Source organism: Ovis aries, chromosome 6 (assembly GCF_016772045.2).
Source record: "Ovis aries strain OAR_USU_Benz2616 breed Rambouillet chromosome 6, ARS-UI_Ramb_v3.0, whole genome shotgun sequence".
NCBI lineage: Eukaryota > Metazoa > Chordata > Mammalia > Artiodactyla > Bovidae > Ovis > Ovis aries.
The window spans coordinates 2,674,291-2,691,894 of NC_056059.1; the positions used below are offsets into that span (position 1 = coordinate 2,674,291).

A 17,604-nucleotide genomic window follows, 5' to 3' on the forward strand; every position below is an offset into this window, starting at 1 on the left:
TACTTTTCTTGAAGGTTCTGGAGAGCAACTAGATGATTTCAGCTGAGCAGTTTTATCACCGAACTGCTGTGACAGCAGCTGGTGGCAAAAGAACAGCTCAGTAGAGAATTAACTAGAGCTTGATGGATATAAAAGAACACATTTGAGAAATATCATGCTGTGAAATCAACGGCAATGTGTGACCAGTTGCCAAGTGACCTATCACCCCTGAGGCCAGCTGAATCTAAGTGTGTGTAAGAAAGGGAAATGCCGGGAATGATCCCCAGGTTCTGGCTTGAGGGGCTGAGAGGATAGCACAGGGTTGGATCACGTCCACTAGCTGTGCAGCAAGTTTGCCAAGGAAACCTGGGAGAGGTCTGTGCTTCACATGGAGTACAAGAGAGTTGTTGATGGCAGAGGGTATGACTATGCTTCAATGTGAAAAAAATATAGATTAAGATCTCTGTTAAATGTGGGAATTTCAGAGCTGATCAAGGAAGAGACAGTAGCAGGAAAAGCATGGTGCACAAGTTTTATTTGGCTATTCTTTTTTTTTTTTTCAAATCAAGAGTTTTTATTGTCTCTTTAAAGGATCACAACTGAGTCCATAGAACCATCTGAGTCCAAACAACCATCTTGTTGTTTCTGCAGCAGGACCACTGAGATCTTATTCATCAGCCTGCTGAACTGTTCCTTTTTCAGATACATAGATACCATCCAAAAATTTTCTGATATCCTTGTTTTTAACTGTGGTGGCTTGCTGAATCAAAGCAGCTGAATTTGACACAAGTTCAATGTCATTTCCTTCAAGAATCAACTCATCTTTCTGGGCTTGAGATACTGAACAGGCAACCCCTGGCCTCATTCGAACCCTGCGTATGTATTTTTCACCCAAAAAATTTCGGATTTCCACAAGAGAACCATTCTCCTGAATAACAACGTTGATGGGGAAGTGGGCATACACCGACCTCATCTTGTAACGGAAGCCCAGTGTAACACCCTTGATCATGTTCTGTACGTGACTACAGATTGTGCGAACAGTGGCCAGTTCCTTTCTGTTTCCCCACCATTTGTCAACACGGAGCCTCTTCTTTTTCTTTCCAAGGAGACTGAGTTCTACATTGATGTGATTGAAGTCCCTCCGCAGGGTGCCTCTGGGGCCCTTCACAATAACTGTCCGTCCCTTCAAGTTAATGTCGACATTTTCTGGGATGTCGACAGTCTGATTGCTGAGAATGGTCTTCATTCTCGCAGTAGATGCGGCAAAGAGAGCTTGGCTATTCTTGAACAGGCTTGCATGACAGGGAAGTTTCTCTGAGCAAGACACCTCCCAGAGATAGCAGTATGGGCTACCACTTAGAAGGAGGATGGAACAAGGAAACCCCTGGGGAGAAGAAGAAAATAGAGAGTGGTTTAGAGACATTTAGAAAATGCCACTCACCAGCAAGATGGGGAGACTTGGGTCAGAAAGCTCTGAAGGGCAGCATCAGATGAGTGTGTTTCATCACTACAGGATTTGTCATTCATGGTTAGCAGATGTTGAGTGCAGTTTCTCAAAGTATATAAAGTAGGTAGGCTCTAAATAGCTAAAAATATATTTATTTGGACTCTATTAAAACAGTTAGATGTGTGAGAATTTGAGATTGGTGTGGTCTGGCATCGATGTCTTGGTCTGCTGTGAAGAAGTAAACAGTATGGGTACCATTTTAGGCTAATACTCAGTGGCCATCACTGGCTCATTGATATAACAGGATCCTAGGTAGAGAGGCACCTAAGAAGGAGATGGAAATGCAAATCCTGGGGCAGAAGGCTGACAAACAGCAAGTAAGAAAAGAGAACCACCTGAAGTGTAGTTAGTAAAGTCAAAGGAGAATAAAAAAGTTTGACCGTCCAGGGGTCAAACGAGACAAATGCATCCATAAAGAAAGTCTGAATTCTGTCCCCAGGTGTAGTCATTGGTGACACAGGCACATGGGCCACTTGAGGCCCAGTGAGAAGACTGCAGTGAAAGGCTTCATTCCTAGAGGAGTGGCCAAGACAGACACAGCAGCTGAAGAATCTCTGACAAGGGTGGACAAGGGCGAGGAGTTGTTTTTAAGTGTTGAGTCAAGAAAAGTGAGTTGTTGACCAAACTGGTGTTTTTGGTTCTGTTTTTGTTGTGTAACAAGCGTCTCAGAACTTAATGGGAAGACAACAACTCATGGGATCTATGCTCACGGATTAAGTCCGTCAGCATCTCAGGAGAGGACAACGGCAGTAGCTTGTCTGTGACATGGTATTTGGGGCATCATCTGGGAAAATTCAGTGTGTTGGTATGACTTAATGCTTGGAGTCTGGATCAGCTAGGCTGGAGGACTCACTGCCAAAATGAAGGATGCGAAGGAAAATAAATACCCTATGGTAAACAGCATTATTTCCTTCTTTTTATGGCTGAATAATATTGCCACCACATCTTTTTTATCCATTCTTCTGTCAATGGACATTTAGTTTGCTTTCGTGTCCTGGCTATGGTAAATAGTGCTGCAATGAATATTGGGGTGCATGTGTCTTTTTAAATTAATATTTTCTCCAGATACATGCCCAGGAGTGAGATTTCAGGATCATCTGGTAACTCTATTTTTACAACATGGATGGACCTAGAGATGATTATACTAAGTGAAGAAAGGCAGACAGAGAAAGACAAATCTGATGATACCACTTATATACGAATCTTAAAATTTATGCAGATGAGCTTATTTACAAATCAGAAATAGACTTACAGAAATAGAAAGTAAATTCATGGTTACCAAAGGGGAAAGAGGAGGTAGGGACGAATTAGAAGCTTGAGATTAACATATACACACTGCTTGATATAAAATAGATAACCAACAAGGATCTACTGTATAGAACAAGGAACTATACTCAGTGTTTTGTGATAATCTATAAGGAAAAGAATCTCTCTCTATGACTCTTTGAGACCCCATGGACTGTAGCCCACCAGGCTCCTCTGTCCATGGGATTTCCCAGGCAAGAATACTGGAATGGGTTGCCATTTCCTTCTCTAGGAGATCTTCCCAACCCAGGGATTGAACCTGTGTCTCCTACCTCTCCTGCACCGGCAAGCAGGTTCTTTACTACTAGCGCCACCTGGGAATCCCTCATAAGGAAAATAATCTCTTTCTTTCTCTCTTTATGTATATACACGTACATATAATTGAGGGCTTCCCTGATAGCTTAGTTGGTCAATAATCCACCTGCAACACAAGAGACCCCAGGTTGATGCCTGGATCAGGAGGATGCGCTGGAGAAGGGATAGGTGACCCCTCCAGTATTTTGGGGCTTCCCTTGGGGCTCAGCTGGTAAAGAATCTGCCTGCAATGCGGGAGACCTGGCTTTGATCCCTGGGTTGGGAAGATCCCCTGGAGAAGGGAAGGCTACCCACTCCAGTATTCTGGCCTGGAGAATTCCATGGACTGTATAGTCCATGGGAGCGCAGAGAGTCAGACTCAACTCAGCGACTTTCACTTTCTTTTCTCCAACATATAACTAAATTACCTTGCTGTACACCTTAAACTAACACAACATTGTAAATCAACTTAAACTAACACAACATTGTAAATCAACTCTACTTCAATTAAAAAAATACCCTAGTGGCTTTTACTCCTTTCAGACAGAAGGGGGAATCCACTGAGGCTGAGGATATGAAGTAGGAGCCTGGAGGAGAGGGGTGGAAAATTGAAATAGTTTCTAAGAGGAGAGGAATTGGGAGTCCCCAGGCCTGAGAATTTCTGAGTAACACTTAAGCCTCAACTGAGATTTTGAACTTCTTGTTGCAATACTCTGCACAGTTGACTTATTTCCAGCAATATACAATACTAGTGGAAAGTGGTAGCTATACAGTTTCCTAGGGTAAGAAGGGTTGGGTTATACCACAGACCTTACTTGGATATAAACCTCATTCTATATTTATTGATATGTGTACCTGAGGAAAGAAAAGCTCTAGCTAAACCTTAAAGAAAGGGGTGAATGAGGAATAGTTACCCTACCAAAGTGATACCTGGGAACATTTCTTGCCACCTCTGTGCTCATTTGTCATATTATTTAAATGCATATAAATGAATCTTTCTCTTATTTGGGGGAAAAACTGCCCAATCTCAAGTTAGGAATTAGCCTTACTTCATGGGGTTAAGTTTGATCTTCTGATGTGCTGTGTTGAGAAGGGGTCTAATGCCAAGCCTGGGATTTCAGGGGTGAGGCGGGATGAACAGAGAACTTTGTCCTGGATGATGGAAGGTCAGTGGTAGTGTTCATCCTGCCCTTCTCTCTAGCTATACCTACTCCTGTTTGAGATACGAAGGGAATGGTAGTAATTACAATAAAAAGTGATAGTAGTACAATGACAAAGCTCTTTTCATTATACCATGTAATACATACATAGAATTACACTTTTGTAAAATAACATTACACGTTTGTTGAATGTTTAAAGAGTGTCTAACAGGATGAAATCTGCGGAAAAATGTTCGAATATTTACCAAGTAATTTTAAGATCATTGTCATATAGAATTTATTCTGACAGAATTTTATAACAAATGCTCTAAATTTGTAGCCTTCTTCCTTGAGTACATTCCCATTTCAAATCAAGAGCAAATCCATGACCAATATTTGGTTTCTTCTATACTACGAAGATAATTGAATTGTCTATATACTTGCATACTAACATTTTAATTAAACCAACTGTCACTTCTTTCTGTTAATTCTCTCAAAAAGATAGCTGAATAAAGTGATTGTACTGATCATTTGTACTAACCAATTTAGTCAAAATTCTTTACCTACTATATTTTATTGGTTCAAAGATGAGGACTTTAAAAATATTTTAATATTATGAGATTTAATTACAATTGATTGTATGTCATTTCTTTACTAGAAGCATTTTTTCTTTCTTGGTGGTCCATAAAATAACATTGCAACTTACATTCTATGGCATCATAGATTCAAAGAAAAGCAGAAGGTAAGTCACAGAAAGAAAGAAAAATTGGCATCTAATAATTCATAGAATAATGAACTGATTCACCAACATACTTCATAGTAAGTTCTTTCCAAGCAGAATTTTCTTCTAATCAATATCACCTACATTCTAATTTTCACAGGTAGTATTAAGTCCTATCAAGATTTTTCTGTTGACACAACATTGTTAGTCAACTACAATTCAACAAAATTAAATAAAAAATATTTTTCTGAATGATGTTGTGGTAATTCTCATGTATCAAGACCTTACAACATTTCAGGAACCTTAACCTTTATAGCAGAAATTCATCAGGCAGCCAATAAAGTAATTACAGTGGGTAAATTCCAGAGTAAATATAGTGACAGACTTTTATCTAGCCAAGGAGTGAATCATGGAATTTACAGCACCAGACCATAAAGCTCTTCCAATTTTTAAATGATAAAACTAAGATCTACAGAGGTTTAAGGTGTAGATCCTATGCTTCTGTTTAAATGGTAGAACAAGACTGTTGCGTGAGAGAACATGAGAATAAATCACTAATTTAATTCTCCCATTCATGATTTATAGATCTGGCTGTTGTGAAATTTCACAGGATGCCAAAATTTTTCTCTCTCTAGCAAAGGTTAGGTTTTACCTAGCTTTAATCTCAAGGAGCAAAGTATGCAACTGACTGTTCACTTAATAGTAGACAGAAATGAAGATCTTTAACACTCATACTTTTTAATCTTTTTGAGAAATTGAGATTATTGTTTAACACATTTTCTGAGCAACTCATACTACTTTGCTTATTTCAGATCTTCTATAAGATTACATTATAAGAAGATCTTATACTGTGCTTATAAGTTTTTTACTTCACATATTGCAAAGAGTCTTTAGTAAATGATATTCCTAGAAAACTGTATAAATCTGTTTTCATTCAGAGTTTCAAAACCTCCCTTTGTATCATAAAATTTGAAGTGGAAAAAAGTCTTTGAAACCAAAAATTTTTCAAAGATTAGTATTTGACATTAATGTCTCAAGAATGCAGCTTTATAAATTGGCCTTGGTGGGGACACTTTATAAAAAATTAAGATGATTAAATACAATGGACATCGTAATTTGGGCATTCTTGAAGACATGCTTTTATTAGTATTCTTGGAAAATACAGAAAAGAAAGTGTCTAATGACTCCAAATTATATTCTTAAATCTAAAATATTTGCTGATATAGCAAATTGTTTACATAAAAATTCTCAGAGAATTAAATTATTTCATCTGTAATTCTTGCAGCAGAGTAAAAACAGCCAATTTGATGATGAGGAGCTGGGGTAAATTTGTTTGTATGAACAGAATTTGACTTAAGGGATGGAGTAAACAGAGAGTGTATACAGACCTAAACAAGTTATTTCTCTTTAAACAATTGAAACTCCTAAAGTGTCTTATATTTTCATCCTTAGTTTAGAAAAAAGAAAGTATAAATACCATTTTACTATTCTTTAATCATTAGTGGGTTTTAAAAAAATATGATCATATGTATTGTTATAGTATATCTATTACCTGATGGTGGTATTTTGATTCTTGGTCATAATCCCTTTCTAACTTTATAAAAATACAGTGCTCAGTCATATATGACTGCGCCCCACGGACTGTAGCTCACCAGGCTCCTCTGTCCATGGAATTTTCCATTTAAGACACTAGAGCAGGTTGCCATTTCCTACTTCAGGGGAATCTCAACCCAGGGATCTAACCCGTGTCTCTTTTCTCTCCTGCATTGGCAGGCGAATTCTTTACCACTAGGGCCACTTGAGAAGTCCCCTTATAAAAATATACCTAATGACAAATATTTTAGAAACCTTTTTTGAGAGGGAGGAACTACAGAGATTATTTATATAAATAATGAGATATAATTTCTATTGAACTTTAAATAGTATTTCATCAGTCTAACAATTAGAAAGATAAAACATTTTCCAACAAAGTTTAGGTAATTCCATTTGTCTTGGAATTTTGTTCTGTTTGTAGTTTGAAAGCAGATTGCAATCGTAGTTGTTATAGCAATAAAGCTTGTATGTATCTCCTAGACCGTGTTCTGTATCTTTATTAGGAAGACTTTCTATTATTTAAGTTTGATTTGGAAGAAGTTGTAGTCATCTACATCAATAAACAGTGTGTGTGAGAGAGAAACTTTGGCTTTTCCAAGTACACTGCTGCTGCTGCCGCTAAGTCTTTTCAGTCGTGTCCGGCTCTGTGCGACCCCATAGACGGCAGCGCACCAGGCTTCCCCGTCCCTGGGATTCTCCAGGCAAGAACACTGGAGTGGGTTGCCATTTCCTTCTCCATCCAAGTACACTAGAACTACGTAAAGCATCTGAGATCATTGTATCACAATTAGCCTGAATGATCAGGCACCAGGATGGCTTTGCTCCATCAATGCCCTCTATGTACATTGTATTCTTTTATTCTTTCATAGCGTTCCGCACGGTAGTAGATTAAGTACCTAGGAAACGGCACTGACTCTTTCTGACCCGCAGGAAAATGTTCCATTCCTCATGCTCCCCGAAAGGAAAAGAGTAGCTCGATGCTGGGAACACATCTGACTCATTGCATTTTCCTAGCGGAAAAAAGAAAGAAAGAAAGAAAACCTTCAGAAAAGCCAGTCCATCTTATCTGAGATTTGCTATCTGTGCTTTTTTAAGGTCTTCTCTTTGTTCGCTGTTAAAACAAACTCCTGGTCCGGCGTAAGAAACAACCGAACGTCACAACAGAGGCGAGAGATACAGGAGCGGCGCAGTCGGGATGGGCTTAGTGCCCGCTTCCCCGGAGCTGGGTGTCTCTCGGCTTCCCGCACAGCCTCGGCCGCGAGGTGGCACCGACCGCCGGCGACGGCGCGCGGGCGGGACCTCAGCCGGGCGCAGCGCCTCCCCGCCCGCCCCTCCGAGCGCCGAGCGCGCACCCCGTCCGGGGCGCGTGGACGGGCAGCGCGCGCGGCTGGCCGCGCTGCCTCTCGCATTCTCCGGGAGCCTCCGGCGAGACCACGGAGAGGGTGCGGGGGGCTGCGGCGCACCCGGGCTGTCACGTGTCTGGGACTAGGTGGAGCTCAGCTTCAGGGGCGGCTCTTTCCTTCCCCACCGATCTTTAGGATTTGTGCCGGAGAAACACCCGCGATCTTTCCACTCCTCTCCGTTCCCTTCCGCGACTGTCCTTTTCGCTTTAATAAATGGGCCAAAAGACGGATCCAGCAGAGAGGGTAAGTTTCAAGTGTACACTTTTGAAGGGACTGACTTTTGAGAAATCTCTCACTGATGCGGTGAAGGATGAGAGACGAGGGAAAGGCTTTTGAGTCTCGAAACGGGGAGCTGCGGGCGCCCGGGCAGCCTTCCGTTCGGTCCCGCGCGGGCGGTAGCAAGATGCTCCATACCACGCGCCGCCCGGGACCGCTGCGGTGTGGGCTGGACGTCGGTGACCCAGGTTCTGTGTGGGATTCGAGTGCCCCTCCTCTGGCCGTGGTGAGACTGCGTCCCCCTTCCTTCGCTGTCTGACATCTTTCGCGAGCCTCCGCGGGGCGGCTACGCTGGGCTTTTGCGAAGGAAGGCGCCGCTGGGACAGCGGGAGGAGGAGGGCTTGCGGGTTCGCCTCGGCCCCGCGTTGCGCTCGTGTTGGCGGGGAGCCGCCCCGGGCCAGGTGGGCGCCCAGCGCGCCGCCTGGGTGGAGCCCTACCCCCCGGAGCCGGCCTCTTCTGGCTGACGCCGCGCACTGAGACACCCTGTTCCCTACTTCCGAGTTTCCAGCATCCAACTCTTGAGCTCCTTTTACGCTGGTGGTGGTGATGGAGGTGGAGCGCTACTGGGTAGGAAATTGTGGATGAACTGGAGATGGGGGTGCCAAAGCGGTCCGTTGGTCTCCAAGGTAGACTGGAGAGCGGAGAACGTTTTAAGGACTGATACCGGGTTGGATCTCTGGGTGGGTAAGATCGCCTGGGAAGGGAATGGCTGCTCACTCGTGTTCCTGCCTGGAGAATTCAATAGCCTGGGGAGCCTGGTGGGCTACAGTCCATGAGGTCGCGAAGAGTCGGATGGGACTGAGCAACTAGTACTTCCACTTTTCCCGTTGGGCCAGACAGAACTGAGTCTGGGCTCCGCTTGTTTGTTTCCGGCCGTTGTGGATGTTTTCTGCTTCGCCAGTCTCATCGTTATTGGTAGAGACATCTCCAGACAAATGGATGACAAGTGTGTGTGTGTGTACAAGTGTGTGTGTGTGTGTACAAGTGTGTGTGTGTGTACAAGTGTGTGTGTGTGTGTGTGTGTGTGTGTGTGTGTGTGTGTGGCGGAGAGGGAGGAAGTGGAAGTGTTAGGAGTGAGGACAGTTTGGGGCAATTCACCTAGTTACACAATATGAAAAAGGTGGGCGCATAAGCGTGCCGACAGGAATTTTGATTTAACACATCCCATTTGTTCTTTGATAACTCAGGAAAATCTAGGGGAGGGGAAAGTGAGGGAATGTGTTTTGACGTTCCTTTATTTTTTCTTTTGTTCTTTTCTTTTTTTAAAGGGCTTTCAGATGTGCCTTCCCACCAAGATCCCAGGGAAAGCATAACTTGCCAGGTGGCACACGGGCAGGGGAAGCGCAGAGCTTTCCTGGCTCTGCCTGAACGGGAAACCCCAGCAACAGTGTTGCTTCCCCGGTGAGAGCAGAAAGCTGCCTGCCAGGTTGCGTTGCATACCGATGACCAAAGACCTACTGCTTTTCGGGGGGTGACTACTGCTTTATTAGTCTTTCCTTATTGTTATACGGCAGCTCTCTGTTGAGCAAGCCCTCCCGGAAGGGGAAAAAAAAACAGAATTATGTAACTCACGTCCATGAACTAGCAATAACTTTGCTTATTAACAAAGTTAATTTGGTAAGTAACAAGGTTGATACTTCTTTTCCAAAGACTAGGGAGTTGAGCAGCCAGTTTTGAATAAATGATAAAATGTACCTGAAGCAGACCCAGAACAGCAAACCATGAAGGCCAGTACTCTAACTGTAATGGAGAAACATTTCCATCTGGAAGGGGGCTAATTGGCCAACTGGTGATATATGTAGTGTGTCTGTTTTGTCCCTAGGTGTACAACATCTCTATTGAGATTTAACAACCATTCGTTTTTATTTTGTGGTGTCTTTTGGTACCTATTTCATTTTAGAGGTGTATATTGGAATAATAAATATTAAATCATTTTCTTTTTCAAAGATGATGTATGTAAATTCTCAATATTGTTATTTTTTGACAATTATCATCCTTGAGATTATGTCTAGGTAGGCTGAAAATACACCTTTTACCTAATGCAGAACCGTTTTACACAGGTAGAATGACATGCACTTAGCAAAGGAGTCTCTTGAATACTCTAAAAAAATAGTTTTCATTTTCTATGTAGCTAAAGTGACTTCAACTTAATAAGAAAACTGCTATTCCTCAACGGGTATGTGTAGCAAATATAATTTCCAAGGATATAAATTTCAAATATAAATTCAAAGATAATGTCAAAGACTGGAGTTTCAGTAGATTTAACCTAAGTTCATCTGCAAGAAAGCTTTGTAGCCCATAAACTGTAATAATTTAATGTGGTTGCATTAAGTCCCATATGTAGTGACTTTTGTCAAAGTCAAAATTAGATATAGATGTAAAATAGATAAAACTGTATTTTTCTTTGTTTTCACTACAAACATCTTGGTGCCTCCATTACCTGTTGCCTAGATTAATGCACTAGCCTCTAAATGAACCTACCTACTTCTCTCCTGTCTTAAGTCCTTGAAAACAGCTAGAGTAAGAATTTTAGAACACTATGATAGGACTTCACATCTTTACCAGAGACTCTCCGGCGAGTCCTCCTCTCTTCTCAGAGACAAGTCAAAGACTGTCCCTGGAGTCACTCTGCAGTCTGTTTCTCCTCTGCTTACCCTCCAACTACTGCCCCATAGTCCCTCCCTTGTTTGTTTCACTTCTCGTCTACTGGCACCACACACACTCCAGTCGTAAGGATTTGGGCTGTGTTTTCCTTGTGTGCTGCCTCCCCGAGGCGTCTGCCTGGCTCCCTCCCCCACTGCAGGGACTTGGCTCATAGCCCTTTTCTCAGGCAGTCAGATGCCTTCCAAGCCACCCAGCAGCAATGCCCTCCCAACAATCCCAGGTCCCCTGCCTTGCTTCTTTCTTCTCCACTGCACTTAACTACCATCTTGTCTACTGTCTCTTTTACTGATTTATTGTTTCATGTCTTTCTCTGTCCATAAGACTAGAAACCCAGTAGAAAGGTTACTGCTGTTTCCACGAAAGCCACGTCTGACACAAAATTGTGTCTGATAAATATTTCTTGGATGAGTGAATTCTCTTTCAGGAACAATTCCTTTTTTAATTTTTCACGAAGTGGAACATCCCCCACACCTGACCTAGTAAAATGATTCTTTTAACTAGCATCCATTTTGCATGTAAAAGGACTATGATAGTGTAGATAAGGAAGTCACCTTGGAGTCCACATCAGCAAACAAAGAATGCTGGGCCATCAAGCCACCAGCCACTGCAGCTGCCCTGAACTGTGTACCCTGAGGAAATTCACACAGGAAAGAAGAGGATACTGGCCCTAACAGTATTTCAGTGAGTCCAGACTCATGTATAGAAATGCATTAAATTCATTAGCTTCAGGTGTCTTGTTTTCTTTAAATAACAGTAATATTTTGATGTTCCAACTACCTGATTTTTGTTGCAAAAACGCCTATATATGCTGGCTCCTCCCTTACCTCTCTGGAGCAGTCCCGCAGAATGATTTGAGAGGGTGTCTACGGGGTGTGAGTCCTCTGTGTCCACCAAATAAAACATAACTCTCAGCTTTTAGGTCATGCATTTTTTCCAGTCAACAATAGAATTCAGCCATTGATGTTAGTATTAACTCACATAAAAGCTTTCCATCCAAGTGTCTACTACTTCATCAGCCATTTTTATTCTAAAGCTGATATTTGAAAGGTATTATGAAATACACATAATATCTACCTTCAAGAGATAATATTACAATTGAGAGGAGCCAATTAAGATTCAAGGGACTATATCGTGCTTTGAAAGGTGGGTAGAATTTGGATGGATGATGAGCAGCAGCAGAGACAACAGATGCAGAAGCTATCATGGGCTGGTGCCCTTGGTGACTGGCCGTGCTGGGACAGGGCATGCCCTGTGGGGTTGTTAGACCAGGAGTGAGGGACAGGGTGGTGGTGTGCAGGTGTCAGGCCAGCCCAGGAAGCGCAGTGATCGCTGCGTCGCATGCTTCACCGGGTCCTGTGTGCTGATGGGGCCGTGCAGAGTTAGAGGATGCCGTTTCCTGTCATGCAAGTTCTACCAGTAAAGGAAAAGTCAGATAACTGAGCCGTAATGTTAAATACCCTTCCAGCAACTTGACTCTGAAGTATGATGAGAAATTTTCTTGAATTCCTAAGAGAGTAGCATTGAAGTGTATACACTTTACTAGCTGTGTACGACAGCGAGTAGGAAGCTGCTGCATAGCACAGGGGGCTCAGCCTGCTGCTCTGTGACAGTCTAGAGATGTGGATGGGGGCGTGGGAGGGAGGCTCAGAGGGAGACAATATATGCATACATATGACTGATTCACGCTCTTGTACGGCAGAAACCAGCACAACATTGGAAAGCAATCCTCCAGTTAAAAATTCTTTTTCCTGAATTCTTAAGTTCAAAACTTCCAAATAATTTTTAGATTAACACTTGCTTCCTCTCTGTTCATTTTCAGACACTGATAGACACAGATATCCTCTCTCTTTGGTATTCTTGAGAGAAAAGTGTGATACCAAGGAAGTTCAGGAGCCTTTCCAGGCTGCTGACAGAGGAGAGAGTTTCTATAACATTCACACTTGGTATCATTCCACTGCCTTTCCTAGCCATGATACTTTTCATTCTCATTACATGGTAGCAACCTTTACTTTTATTCTTCAGTTTTATAAATTGTTTTATAACAGACAGCACCTCATATTCTAGAAAGCAAAAGCACTCAAGGGAAGAGTCAATAGTGGCACCACTTAAAAGGCAAAAGCATATTTTATTCATGAAATTTCTTATCTCCTTTTCAACGGAAGTAAATCTGCATGATTTTCTTTATTGTTCTCACGGAAGAAAGAAAAGCACTGCAATGCCCTTTCTTAGCACAGGCACAATGGCTTGCTAATTAACATAAAAAACCCCATGTCGTTTATTTACTTAGTAATCTAAGGAATATCAGAGATTTTTTTCTTTTTTTTTAAAGGAGTTTTTAAGGTCTACACGACTGTTGTCTGTGATTTGTTTTATTGGTAAGAAAGGAGTATTCCTATTACAAAATGCTGTGAAAGATCAACAGTACAACTAAGATTTACATCTCAGCCTTGTATCTGTATTCAGTCTAGTGGGGAGAGAAGATATTTACATGAACAAAACCTTAGAAATCCATAGAAAGCTTCTGACATGTTAATAAAATTATTGAATATTTAAGTCAGAAATAACTTCAGAGTTACCCCAGTTGAATCCCCTTACATATCATGAGAACTTTCCCAGACTTTCTAGTGCAATTACAAATTATGTGCGGGGAACAGTTTGCAGGCAGTTTGTGCCGTTTGAGTAAACTCTTGTTCCTCATAAAGATGTGAAATAGTTTTAATATAATCCACTTCCCTTGGTCCTGCTTCTAACTTGAGTGGACATAATATTCTGAACCAGAAGCCATGGACCAAATGCTGCCCATTCAGATGGGAGAAGATGTGTGTATGATTCCTAGGAAGTCTTTTCTGGATTAAACATCTCTTGTTCTTTCAGCAGTCCTTCATAGGACAAAGTTTCTTGGTGGTTCACTGAATTGATCATTTTCTTAAGGTACTTGTGCCAAATAGTCCTCTCTGAAGAGCAGTTCAGTGTATGATGGGGCTATTGCTATCAGTACAATTTGATAAATTCTTTTTTAGAGTAAGAGAAAGAATTAGATACAATTTTTTTATTTTCCTTTGTTAGTTTCATATCTGTTTCATATGTTCTAACCTGTGCATTGTTTTTTTAATATGTTAATATTCCTACAATGTTTAGGAATGTGCTGATGGTCCTTTATGTAAGGCTTATAGGCAGGAGATTTATACATACTTTACTAATGCACAGACCACTACATTTTCCTGAAACTCAATACATAAGTACATTCAGTTAAAAGTATTAGTAGTGTTTTCAAATTGTTTGCACCATTTCTACTATATTAAAAAAGATGTATATATATATAGAATACATTTTGTTTATTTCAGTGTCTTCACTTTAAATTGTACTATGAATGAGAACTTGTTGCGACTGCCCTCAATAAAATTAATAAAACAATGGTCATTTTCTCTTTACAGATTGTTCAGTTCAAGGGAATGAAGAATTCAGAATAATTTTGATAAATGGATTTTAATATAGAGAATAAAAATAAGTTGAGTCTTTGTCCATTTGTCTAAAGTCATCTATAACAGCCAAACCAGTCAAAATGAATTCAACATCATTTTCTCAGGTGGAAAATCATTCAATCTATTATAACTTTTCAGAGAAGAATTCCCGGTTTTTGGCTTTCGAAAATGATGATTGTCATCTGCCCTTGGCCATGATATTCACGTTAGCACTTGCTTACGGAGCTGTGATCATTCTTGGGGTCTCTGGAAACCTGGCTTTGATCATCATCATCTTGAAGAAAAAAGAGATGAGAAATGTCACCAACATCCTGATTGTGAACCTTTCCTTCTCAGACTTGCTTGTGGCCATCATGTGTCTTCCCTTCACATTTGTCTACACGCTGATGGACCACTGGGTTTTTGGTGAGGCAATGTGCAAGTTGAACCCCTTTGTGCAGTGCGTTTCCATCACTGTGTCCATCTTCTCTCTGGTCCTTATCGCCGTGGAACGGCATCAGCTGATTATCAATCCTCGGGGTTGGAGACCAAGTAATAGACATGCATACGTAGGTATTGCGGTCATCTGGGTCCTTGCTGTGGCTTCTTCTCTGCCCTTCCTGATCTATCAAGTATTGACAGATGAGCCCTTCCAAAATGTGACCCTTGATGCGTTCAAGGACAAATACGTCTGCTTTGATAAATTTCCATCAGACTCTCACCGGCTGTCTTATACCACTCTCCTCTTGGTGCTACAGTACTTTGGCCCGCTCTGTTTTATATTTATTTGCTACTTCAAGGTAGGAAAACCTTTTCCCCTTAGCATTTTCATTTTTACCTTCTTTCCGCAGGAGTACTCATTCAGTGAATGGTTCTATTTGAATTCTTTATTTTTTCCCTCTTGTAGATATACATACGCTTAAAAAGAAGAAACAGCATGATGGACAAGATGAGAGACAATAAGTACAGGTCCAGTGAAGCCAAAAGAATCAACGTCATGCTGCTGTCCATCGTGGTGGCGTTTGCCGTCTGCTGGCTGCCTCTCACCATCTTCAACACTGTGTTTGACTGGGACCATCAGATCATTGCTACCTGCAACCATAATCTGTTGTTCCTTCTCTGCCACCTCACAGCCATGATCTCCACGTGCGTCAACCCCATATTTTATGGCTTCCTGAACAAAAATTTCCAGAGAGACCTGCAGTTCTTCTTTAGCTTTTGTGATTTCCGGTCTCGGGATGATGACTATGAGACCATCGCCATGTCCACCATGCACACAGATGTTTCTAAAACATCTCTGAAGCAAGCAAGCCCAGTCGCACCTAAAAAGATCCACACTGATGATAATGAAAAAATCTGAACCTGCCATAGCATTTGGTCCCAAATGATTGACATCTGCTTAAAAACAAGCACAACCTGAATGGACTTTCATTACCTGTTCTCTCATGGAATGGGATTGAAATCATTTAAGGAAGACCAAGATTTTCTCGTGCTGCTTTTTATTGCTTTTGTAGTAGTTGTCATAATTATATCTGGAACAAAATGTGTGGGGTTTAGAAAATTTTGGCAATAGCCTTGACCAAACATCTTTGAAGTGCTTTTTTGTAAACTTATGCATAGAGTAGAAAGGCTTTTATATTGTATTTATTAGAAAGAAATTTCTTTAATATATTTGTATAAACTCACTTTAGAAGCTCTGTACCCGATGTTCTCCCTCCACTGAGCCACCCTGGCTCAGTGAGATTGTTGGTAGATCGGACAGTCCTGCTTAGGTGAGATTGTCAATAGGTTGGGCAGTCCTGTGCGGTATACACATCCCTTCAGCCTGTTACATGTGACAGCTGGCAAAAGCAGCATTCAAGATGTGAATGCCTACTCTGAGATTGTTCAGAAGTGACTTGCATTGTTTTTGAAATTTTAAGATAGGATTTAGTTTGCTCCTAATTGATTATCACTTCAGATGAAAAAGTGCATTTAAAAGTACTCAGTGGTGAATATCATGGGGCATTGGGTCATCCACAAGAATTAAGTGGGAAACCAGTTCCCTAACCTCAATACTATTTTGGTTTCTGACAACCAAAGGATTTCAGAGTATAACAAGTTAATTAGTATTGCTACATGGAGTTGGAATATATTTATTTGAATGAAGGGTCAAGAGGCTTCTGTTCTTCATGGACTGTTCAGTGTTTGTCAAGCCTTCTGGCATAAATAAATATATATGTAACTTTAAAGCATTTATTTCTAACTTATATATGACCACAAAGTGTATTTTCTATACATCAGTGCCTACATAGTTACTCATTTTTAATGTTCAATGGCCATAGTTCAAAGGGCACCAAGGTGTACAGAGTTGAAAGACTGTCCACCCTGCCTAGGAGGGGTAAATACCAGAAAACTGAGGTCACTTCCTGTAGCTCATGTTAACTTATGTGAACTGTGTGCTTTGTGGAGTCTTAACCATCATGCACTGTGTACCAAGGCATTTTGTCACATTAATATATTGATACTCATTTCATGTACCCTGTAATCACGATTGAGCCTCAGAATCATTGAAAGAGATATTTTAAAAAATAAGCATATCTCTGATGTATTATACAAAATATTAAATGTGTCTGATTTTAGAAGGGCAGACATTTTCTTTACTAAAATTGTTTCTCTGTTTTCTGAACAGTCTCTTTTGTGTCTCTCTTTACCTTCATTTTTTGTTTTTCTTTTTTGGTCCCTTGTCTTCCCTCCTGTGAAGCATCCTCTATCTGCTTGCCAATAAAGCATTTTCTACCTTGTGGTATAACCCTTGGTGGTCCAGCCTCTCTCCCTGGCTTTCTGAAGCTTAATGAAGACAGCGACTGTTTTATAAGATTCTGTGTCCCAGTGTGTTTAGCAAAGTGCAAGCAAGTGCACAGAAGGTTTTTAAAAATTTTTCTTAAAAATGAATAAATAATGGTCCAAATCCTTCTTTCTCATTTACTATTGAATTTACTTCACATGCTGAAATTTTATTGGACTCCTTCTCCTAAGTTCTTTTTTACCACAGAAGTGTTTTCTCTTTTATTATATCATTTTCATTTCTAAAATAACCAAAATGACACTTTAGAAACTTGCATGATCTGTCTTATAAGACAAATATCAGTCTTTGCATTGAATGTTAATATAAATTCAAATTATAGCCGAAGAATGAATTTTACTTAACTGAAAACAATTCTAAAACCATTATTTAATGCATAATGAAAAATATCATCTTTCCTTACCAAAACCTGGAATT

The 17,604-nt window shown here is 40.9% G+C and overlaps 2 protein-coding genes across 8 annotated transcripts; one reads left to right on the forward strand and one right to left on the reverse strand.

Moving 5' to 3' along the window:
• Nucleotides 1-526: 526 nt before the first annotated feature.
• Nucleotides 527-1,249, reverse strand: LOC101107098 (large ribosomal subunit protein uL6). Its single transcript, XM_004009577.6, has one exon. The coding sequence runs from the start codon at nt 1,223-1,225 to the stop codon at nt 647-649; it is 579 nt and encodes a 192-aa protein (XP_004009626.1). The 5' UTR covers nt 1,226-1,249; the 3' UTR covers nt 527-646.
• A 6,825-nt stretch (nt 1,250-8,074) lies between these two features.
• On the forward strand, nt 8,075-17,292 carry NPY1R (neuropeptide Y receptor Y1). Of its 7 annotated transcripts, none has more exons than XM_060417508.1 (4): nt 8,075-8,184; nt 9,486-11,562; nt 14,316-15,142; nt 15,250-17,292. In XM_060417508.1, the coding sequence occupies exons 3-4, from the start codon at nt 14,444-14,446 to the stop codon at nt 15,700-15,702; spliced, it is 1,152 nt and encodes a 383-aa protein (XP_060273491.1). In that variant the 5' UTR covers nt 8,075-8,184; nt 9,486-11,562; nt 14,316-14,443; the 3' UTR covers nt 15,703-17,292. The 7 variants fall into 7 exon arrangements, with proteins under 7 accessions (XP_060273491.1, XP_060273490.1, XP_012034776.2 ...); XM_060417507.1 differs by having other exon boundaries at nt 9,486-9,834; XM_012179386.5 differs by having other exon boundaries at nt 9,486-9,618.
• Nucleotides 17,293-17,604: the final 312 nt, after the last annotated feature.